The sequence below is a fragment of the Colossoma macropomum genome, unplaced genomic scaffold, assembly GCF_904425465.1.
Source record: "Colossoma macropomum unplaced genomic scaffold, Colossoma_macropomum, whole genome shotgun sequence".
Lineage (NCBI taxonomy): Eukaryota > Metazoa > Chordata > Actinopteri > Characiformes > Serrasalmidae > Colossoma > Colossoma macropomum.
The window spans coordinates 2,142,102-2,151,926 of NW_023494808.1; the positions used below are offsets into that span (position 1 = coordinate 2,142,102).

The 9,825-nt window shown below is 39.3% G+C and overlaps 1 protein-coding gene across 1 annotated transcript; it reads right to left on the reverse strand.

Annotated features, from left to right (window-relative positions):
• On the reverse strand, window positions 1-7,857 carry LOC118797671 (NACHT, LRR and PYD domains-containing protein 12-like). The gene is made up of 6 exons (XM_036556947.1): window positions 7,691-7,857; window positions 7,332-7,496; window positions 6,213-6,386; window positions 2,669-2,842; window positions 2,544-2,590; window positions 1-1,256 (listed from the first exon to the last, which is right to left on the reverse strand). The coding sequence occupies exons 1-6, from the start codon at window positions 7,801-7,803 to the stop codon at window positions 967-969; spliced, it is 963 nt and encodes a 320-aa protein (XP_036412840.1). The 5' UTR covers window positions 7,804-7,857; the 3' UTR covers window positions 1-966.
• Between the last annotated feature and the right edge of the window lie 1,968 nt (window positions 7,858-9,825).

A 9,825-nucleotide genomic window follows, 5' to 3' on the forward strand; every position in this document is an offset into this window, starting at 1 on the left:
TACACACATTGCAAGAATATATTTGATAAATAAATTTGCATCATTTTTTTCATATGGGGCTACATGGTCAGATGAAAAACACAGAGATGGTAAGTAACAAAGTACAAGTACTTACTGTACTTAAGTGTTTTTAGGTATCATGTACTGGAGTATATCTGTCACTTAATACTTATTTTTATTCACTAGATTTCCAAAGACGAATCTGTAATTTTTACTTACTACATTTTCAAAACAGGCTTGTTACTTTAGTTTTAACAATCTATTTATGTATTTTATCTCTCTATCTACTTATCTATGAATTTTTAAAATCAGGCAATTGTATTAGGGCCTAGGCGCGAATTGGCTCCCTACTGGATGTGAAGCAGAGGAGGGGGGAGGGGGGAGCAGAGAGAACCTGTGATTGGCTACTTTCACAGCTTACAGGCACCAGCAGTGAGCTCTCAGGAAAAGGAAGAAAATAAACAGATGAGAGAACAGAAACCACAGAAAGTGACAACACTGAGCATTTAATGTGGATGATGAGTCTAAAAAAACACCTACATCCATGGTCTTAATCAGTGCCAGGGTGGGTGATGAGGAAAGTCAGGAGAATTGGGCTGGTAGTGTTTTGGGTCAGTTACTGTGCGCTAATTAATAAACTCAGAGCACAAGAACACTCAAACTGTAAATGTTACATCCAAGTGCATATCTATAGTAATTTAGGGGTTAAACCAGCAGCCCCGTCTCAGTGATACAGCCCGGTTCACTGACTGTAACTGAGACTCGAACAGTGGATAGAGTTGGTGACCATTTTCTTGATGGCATTATCATGATTTCTTAGTGCATACGTTTTTAATCACTACAAAACCTGGATTTTAACTGAGCTTGTTTCACTACTTACAATAAAACATGGATAGAGAGGTTCCTCGAACTTGTGGTGGACTCTGTGCACGCATGTCATTTTCTCAGAGGAAACCTCATAGAATGTCAGCATGCCTGTTGCCAGTCCAGATACACTCCAAGTTGCTTGATTTGTTCATTGTATTCTGCATAGATCAGCAGACCAGGACTATATGCATCACGACTGCAATGCAAACACCAGTCATTTTTCCAGGCTTCCTTGTATTTCACACCGATCCGAACAACACCAGTCCATTCAACCTGCCAGTAGAACCGACTCTTGGATAAGCCCATGAAGCCCTTGCCATCCATAAATCTTTTCCATTCTTCAATTTCCCATTCATTGGCCAATGTGAAGTTTCCAAGATCACAAGCATCTGTAGAAACAATATAAAACATGATGAGACCCACAAAGTATGACACTCTGCTCTATTACAGTTTAAGAATATGTACTTTTTCCCAATAAGAATCCACAAATTAGCAATGAGTATCCAAAGTAATAGTTTGCAAATCTTTTGTTTGTTAAACAGGTAGACAGTATAACTCGGCAGAGCTCGGGCTTTGCGCTCTGCTTTTCTAGATATTGTTTTGCGTAATTCAAACATTTGAATTTGTGATGAGATCACAATTAACGTTTCCTTCCGATGGCCCGTTCATGTAGATGATGTTTGTCCAACAACACTGCACAATAGGCCAGTGAAAGACTATTCCTGTGCCAGCCAAATCTCCTTGCAGGTCCTTGGCAGTGACGTGTTGTAGAAATATATCAGTCTGAAAAAGGTTACAGAACCATATCTAATGTTCTAAGACAGCACTGAAACACTGAACTACTATTTAAAATATGGAAAACCCTACAAACATTGGTGAATGTTCCTAGGAGTGGCCATCCTGCCAAACATTCACCAAGGGCCCAGTGGCAAATCATCAAGGAGTTCATGCTCGAAAATGCTACCAATATTATCAAATGAAAGCAGTTGTAACATTGCTTCTTAAATGAATAAAATCATTATTTTAAAATGTGGTTTGTGTTTTACTAAGTCTTACTAAATTTCTATATTAAATTTAGTTTGAAAATCCAAAACAATTATTGTGACAAATATGCAATAAAAGAGAAAATGAGGAATGGGGTAAACACTTTCTCATGGCACTGTCTACAGCTAAATTGCATGATGGCCTAATGAGTCAAATACGACCTTACAGCAAATTACAGATTGACAGAAAGCATGATTAAACTTTTGCATGACACATTTTATTTCAGATTTGTAAAAAACATATTACATTTAGAAAAGGGCATATTTAAGTTTGTCCCATGCAGCTGTTGTATTAAGTTCCTTTCACTTGGAAAACAAGAAAAAAAATCTCATTTGACCAGAGTCATCTTAAGTCTTGCATACATCTGTATGTCAGACTAATCATCAGAGGACTAGTAACTAACAAAGAAACAGAGCAACATTTCATGTTCAGCAATATACAAGATGTGTAAAGCTGAAATACAGTAATCAGTGTATGTTTCATATATATTTATATACAAACAATCAAATCAGTATTCTTAGCTCTAATGTTTTTACTAATCTAGTTGAAATGGGGCTCATGCATGCTGCTCTCAAGCTGTCCAAAGTGGTCAGCCATATTAACTGATGTCTACCATAACATATTCTACTTACACTTTCTGAGTCCTGGTTTCATTCTTTGCTCACCACCATTGTCCAGACTGCAAAAATGAACACAAGAATACAAGTCATGTTTTTGCTTTTTAAGGAGCATCTCTGAATATAAGTACACTTCTTACTTTACTGAGTTCAATTTGCAGTGTGGATCTTCCAGTAGTTTAGAGAGCAGCTCCTCTCCAGACTCTCCTGGATGATTGTAGCTCAGATCCAGCTCTCTCAGGTTGGAGGTGTTTGATTTCAGAACTGAAGCCAGAGATGAACAGCCTTCCTCTGTGATCATGCAACCAGATAATCTGTAAGGAGAAAACAGATGTCTTTTAAAAATGTTTTGTGACAGTTCTAAAGACCCCCTAATTTTATTAATTCTCAGTGTGTATGTTTTTTATACCATTACTCTAAATTTAGACACTCAAACCCTTATAAAGACAGTACACAGCCTCTGTCTGATCTGGAAGCCCTGAAGGGTAAGTTGAAAAAAATCCACTTAATTTACTTTTTCTGCCTGTATATCTTAAAAAAACACATGACAAAATATGTCTAGTGTCACCTCTACAAATTCAGCTATCAGCCACTCAAGAAAAGTCTCCACCACATTTTTTGCCACTACTGTATGAAAACAAAATATTGTTTAACACTTAGCATGTTACACCAGCTTTGACAAGCAGGGGGCAGCAGTTTTCCTACCTTACTACAATAGAAGATAATGTATGATAGTCACATGCTAGCCAAACTCATTTGGTTAGCTAGTGTTTTTTAATTGTTTCTAGTGGACTTGTAATAGCTCACAAAGCTCAGCATAGATATTACCATAATTTGTCTTGTCTAATTGGCAATCTATATTAAATTATTGTTAAAGCTGGTATGGCATGCTAATTATTACCCAGTTAGCTCCCTAATCATTTTTTCACCTGGTTGCTGAAGGGTAAGGGGGATAAACAGCCATCTTCTGGTCAAATTGGTATAACATGCTGGCCAAAGATTTTTTTCCCATACAGCAGTGAGGAAAATGAGTATGTGTGTAATGTGAATGAGAAAAAAAATATTGAGGTTTTGCATGGCTGATGACTAAAAAGTGATGCTTTTTTGGTTGTTTTTGGGATGTAGACAGAAGAAGTAGAACTTAGAATAAGGAATGCAGTCCCAATTTTTTTCATCTTACCCAAGTCTGATACAGCCTTTTGTCACTATGGACGGATGGTCAACATGTACTGCCGATAACTGCAGCGGTAGGGCATAAAAACATTGCTGTCAAGTTGGGCATATTCTAGTTTCCTTAGTGTGGGCTCACAACAATGGCTGATCTTGCAGCATTTACCTTGTTTATTGCAGACCCTACAGCCATACTTTTAGAGATTTTTTTCCTTTTGTTTTATTGAGAACCACATACTTGAGAATAAAGTAAAAACTGCAAAATTAGAAAGGTGCCCATATTGCCAGGATGGTGACAGGAAATCTAACAAATAAATCATGACCTGCAAGGGCCTTGTTTCTTTTTAAAGGAGGCTCCTGAACTAAATTGTTTTTACAGAATTGTTTGATGGATGTAAAAACTATAGTGTGTGGTGGCCATATGTGAAAAAAATGAGCTGCCAGAAGGAGTATGTGGCATGCGCCCGGCCCCCGGGCCCCGACGATGACAGCCGCGAGAGCCTGCAGGAAGGAGGGGCCCGAACAACCAGCGGCGACGAACCTCGGCCAGGACGGCAGGGAGAGAGCCGCGAGTGGGGAGGGGGCGGAGCGCAAATCCCGAGCTCCTCCGAGTAACCCGAGTGACGCGAGTGATGGCGGGAGGAGGAGGAAGACAACGACGACGGCGCTGGCAACAATCGGCACCAGGGCAAGGAGCGAGTCCCGAGCTCTGCCACCTGGGCCCCGCCCCCGTTACGCAGCAAGGCCGCTCCATTACACCTCATGTTCGACCCGCTGATGCTGATCTAGCTGGCTCTCATTAAGGGCAGCATGAGCACCTGAGCCGAGAGGGAACGAGAGCTCGCTGTTCCACCTCCTTGTCACCACCCCCAGCTGGCAGCTCAGCCGCCCGGGTCGAACGTGAGGTGTAATGGAGCGGCCTCACTGCGTAACAGGGGGTGGGGCCCAGGCGGCGGAGCTCGGGACTCGCTCCTTGCCCTGGTGCCGATCGTTGCCGGTGCCGTCGACGTCGTCTTCCTCCTCCTCCCGCCATCACTCACCCATCCTGGCCGAGGTTCGTCGCCGCTGGTTGTTCGGGCCCCGCCTTCCTGCCAGCTCTCGTGGCCGTCATCGTCAGGGCCCGGGGGCCGGGCGCATGCCACAGAGGAAATCTACTTTCTGAGAAAACCATTGTAGATAATGGATCTGAAATTCTAATAAAATTTTTAAAAATTACAACACGTGTTTGTCATCAGAGATTCCAGCCAACTAGTGTGATATTCTGATGTCACAAAGGCTTATTGTAGCTCATGCAGCAGATGGAGAGCAACTATCTGACTTCAAAAACTGCAGCCACCTTGCTCCTGCAAGATTTTAATGTCATCTGACATGGTGACATTCTGCAGTGCTGGCGAAAGCCAGACAAACTTTCTAACCAGCATGCATCATGTCAAGCCAGTGCTGCACAGGGCCGCATTAAGTCAACTGCAACCCATGTCTCCCTCCTCTAGGCAGGCTCTTGGGACCTGCCCAGTCTAGAATGGCTAATTCCTGCTTCTGCTCGTCAGTTGCTCCACCCCTTCATCATTAATCACAGCTACACACACCTGTGTCTCATTCTAAAGACAGATTACTACCTCATATACAACCCCATTTCCAAAAAAGTCGGGACGCTATGCAAAATGTAAATAAAAACAAAATGCAATGATTCGTCGCTGCATCCACAAATGCAAGTTAAAACTTCTAAAATGCAAAGATGAAACCAAATATAAACAGGATCCAGAAATACCACCAATTTCTCTGGGCCTGAGCTCATTTAAAATGGACTGAGGTGAAGTGGAAAAGTGTTCTGTGTCCTCCGGGCTAAAGACACTCAGCTTGTAATCAGTGCACAGTTCAAAAAACAGTATTCATGATGGCATAGAGGCCATTAGTGCACATGGCTTAGTTGACATGCACATCTGTGAAGGCGCCATTAATGCTGAACGATATATACATGTTTTGGCATCATATGCTGCCATCCAGACAACGTCTTTTTCAGGGAAGGCCTTGATTTTTTCAGCAAGACAATGCCAAACCACATTCTGCATGCATCACAACAGCACTGCTCCGTATTAAAAGAGTCAGAGTGCTAAATTGATCTGCCTGCAGTCCAGACCTCTCATCACTGATAACATTTGGCACATTATTAAATTAAAAATATGACAAAGGAAACCCTGAACAGTTGAGCAGCTGAAATCAAACAACAATGAGAAAACATTTCACTTTCAAAACTACAGCAGTGTCTCCTCAGTTCCCAAACACTTAGTGTTTTTAAAAGAAAAGGTGATGAAACACAGTGGTAAACATGCCCCCGTCCCAATTTTTTTGGCATGTGTTGTTGGCATTAAATTCAAAATGGTCATATATTTTTCAAAAAACATAAAAAAAAAAAACAATTTCAACATTTGATATGTTGTAATTCCTTGAATGAAAACTAAAGTGTACACAGTTAGGGCTACTGAAAATTAGAAACTTAAAGAGTCTTATACTGACCTTAGAATCTCTAATTTACAGTGTGGGCTCTTCAGTCCAGCAGAGAGCAGCTTCACTCCTGAATCTTCCAGGTCATTGTTGCTCAGGTCCAAAACTCTAAGTGCTGAAGAATCTGAGCTGAGAGCTGATGCGAGAGCTGTACAGCTAGCTCCAGTTAGATTGCAGTGAGTCAGTCTACAAAAAATATAAATGCCAAAAAACTCAGTGGATGTTATTTCTTCATGCAGCAGGACAATGACCAGAAACATAATGCTAAAAAAACAATTGTCAGGAGGAAAGGGGAAGTTTCTGGATCCCAACGTGAACCACACTGACCTTAAAGGTTATATACAGAAGAAAAGAATGAATGCAAAAATCCCTTGAAACAAGCAGGAAGTGAAAATGGATATATTACAGGTCTGCCAGTGTTGTACCAGGGAAGATAACAGCACCTATTGATGTCCATAGGTCACAGATTTCATATATATATATATATATACATATATATAAATATATATATATACACACATACATACATTTCTATTATGCACACAAACAATTATACAAAGCACAACATATGATCATGGGGTGTTGTGAGAGCAGTAAATTTGTTTTTTATAAAAAAGAAATCTCTAGAAGTAGACATAACTATTATTAATATATGGAAAATGTAAAAAAAATAGCTGGTTTAGCTGAATGCATCAGCTGAATGTCAGGCATTCACATCACCTTGCAAAAAAATACTCCGCTTTCCACATGCCACTGAAGCAAAAAGAGAGATGCCTAAGAAATAACATATGGGAGCACTTTAAATTACTGGAGGTTAAGAAGAGTGTTTAGTGCAAAAGTTTGGTTATCAATTGGTTGTGTCTTCCCCTCCCATCCTTATACACTTGTGTTATGCAAGGTATGAAATGACCAAAGTACAATTTTGGTACCGAAAAAGTACCTGCATGCCATTTGGCTGCATGGACAACAGTCTTTGTAAACTATGAAAATAGTGCCTATTTTATTCTGACAATTGTATTGTTCTTTGCACTTTGTAGCACAATACAACTTAGTTTAGTTCTCAATGTCTCTGTTTTGTACATGACAAATATGAAAAAATTAGGTCTGCATGTGGTAAGCCTAGAAACTTACCCCAATAAATGCAGCGTGGAATTTGTTCGCAGTGCAGCACTGAGAAGCTTCAGTCCATCATCTCCAATTCTGCTGGGACCAAGTTGAAGTTTTTTCAGACGTGATCTTGAGAGGACTGAACCCAACGTTCTACAGGACTCCCCAGTAATATCACAGCCATTTAATCTGACAAGAAAATGTATTTACATACAACTGAACCATGTTATATGGTCTATATCATCATATAGTACACTCAATAAAAAATTGGGTCTATAATCAGATTGAAATCAACACAGTTTCTAGAGCTGAATGACCCTGGATTGGGGTATATTTCTTTCAGTATTCATAATTGTAGACCAGCTGTTAGCATGATAATTCACCTAAGAATCTCCAGAACACAATTCCGATGTTTGAGTTTCTGAAAGATGTTCTGGACTCCACTGTCTGTCAGGTTGTTGTAACTGAGATCCAACTGTTTTAGGACTGAGTTCATTGATTGTAGAGCTAAAGCCAGGAATTCACAGCTGTAATCACTCAGACTGCAGGCCCTCAGTCTGTAAAGAGAAACATATTTGGTTGATATTTCATCTTATTTATGTGACATATATATATATATATATATATATATATATATGCTCTGTTCACGTCATTGAAAATGCCTTCCTTGTGCTTTCACTCTCTATTCATTTTACAGGCTGCAGCTACAGTTACTGTAACCCATCTGTTGCTGTACAGTTTATCAGACCCTTTCTATTCACCATTGGTCAGTTTCGGACCACGGGACCACTGAGTGGTGGCCAATTCTCAGCACAGCAGTGACACTGACATGGTAGTGTGTGTGGTGCTGGTAAAAGTGTATCAGACACTGTGGTATTACTGGGGTTTTTACACACATCAGTCTCACTGCTAGGTTGACAGTGGACCACCACTCAAAAATATCCAATATCCAAGAGCAGCTCTGTGGTCAGAAACCAACCACTGATGAAGGGTGACAGCAGGGGTGTGGACCTGAGGGTCCAGCAGAGTTTGGTGATTTCCCTGCTCTAGCACACGAACTACACCTGCTAATTCACTGATGAGTTCAATAAAGTGTGCTTGAACAGGACCGGAGTTACCAATTCCAGGTTTAGACCATGATAAACACAAACTGCGCATCAACAAACTACAGTGTTTAAATGTACACTAGCAAAGTGGAAATACAAGAGAGAGATTTCTGCTCATCTTTTTGATTCCTGCTAATCACTTGTAATTCAAGCCTTTTTTATTGTGTACTTAAGTTCAAATTTCTTAATCACTCACTTTACAGTGTAGCTGAACATGAGGGCCGGACAGGATGGCACATAAAATTGCTGATCCAAAAGTTTCTGTTCTCAGCTGCAGCACAAATGAAAGTCCTCCTGTTAATTACACTTTATTTTGTGGTATTTATTATACAAAACATTACAGCATTGCACAAGACTACAATATTATGAAACATATTATGAACATAATATATACATTCTGATATCTGTTTTGACAGGTAATACATGTTTACGTAAAGGCTATGAGTTACAAAAATATCTCTGTGGTTTTCTTCACAATCTTACAGTGACAACTTGACAGAAATCAAATCTTTTACTAAACTAAATGTAGTCTAAGGAACCTTATAAAAATATTTATTTTAAGCAGAACCAAATGTCACAATTATTTGAACCTCTATGAACAAATATGTGTAACTGACGCATGTTCCCATTTCATGTTCACATTTTACTTTTCCTAAGTCCACCTGCGGGTTCAGAATGTCTTAAGTAGTTATCCTTGACTTTCTGTTTAACTGTGATATAAATATGAGGTAACACAGAGGCCAACTCATTCATCAACATGGGGAAGACAAATTAAATAAGATAAAAATGCTTAAACAATTGTAAATCTAACAATGGCTATCAAAATATCTAAATGCCTGAACATACACAAATCCACTCATAAGATTGATTTTTCAGTCTACTCAGGCTTTAGCAGAGCTCAGTAACACTGGGATTGATAACTGACCACATTGATTTATCAGTCTACTCAGGCTTTAGCAGATCTCAGTAAGACTGGGATTAATAACTGACCACATTGATTCATCAGTCTACTCAGGCTTTAGCAGAGCTCAGTAACCCTGAGATTAATAACTGATCACATTGATTTATCAGTCTACTCAGGCTTTAGCAGAGCTCAGTAACACTGAGAATAATTACTGATAGGGATTGTAAAGAATCCATCTGTTGAGTTGCTCCAATAAAGAAGAGTTTATCTAACAAGCATGTTTGTAGACTGATTTTAAAATAGTGAAAAATAAGCATTAATGGTCAGTAAATATTCTAAATGTATTTTCTTAAATATGTAAACCATAAACTGTTAACTAAAGCATTTTAAATAATAGAAGTGATGAATTCTTTTTCAAACAGTATATTTCAGACTTTGACATGAATAAATAACTTGTTCTGCTCTTAGTTATTCATTTTACTTTGTTCATTCAGTTTTTAATTTGATT

What these genes read in the sequence shown, in the direction of transcription:
- LOC118797671 (XM_036556947.1), bottom strand. Translation starts at nt 7,803, where the DNA reads ATGAACTCAGTCCTAAAACAGTTGGATCTCAGTTACAACAACCTGACA. An exon ending in TCCACGCTGCATTTATTGGG is followed by an intron (nt 6,387 to 7,331) that starts GTAAGTTTCTAG and finishes TATTTTTTGTAG; the next exon opens with ACTGACTCACTGCAATCTAA. An exon ending in TGCAAATTGAACTCAGTAAA is followed by an intron (nt 2,591 to 2,668) that starts GTAAGAAGTGTA and finishes TCATTTTTGCAG; the next exon opens with TCTGGACAATGGTGGTGAGC.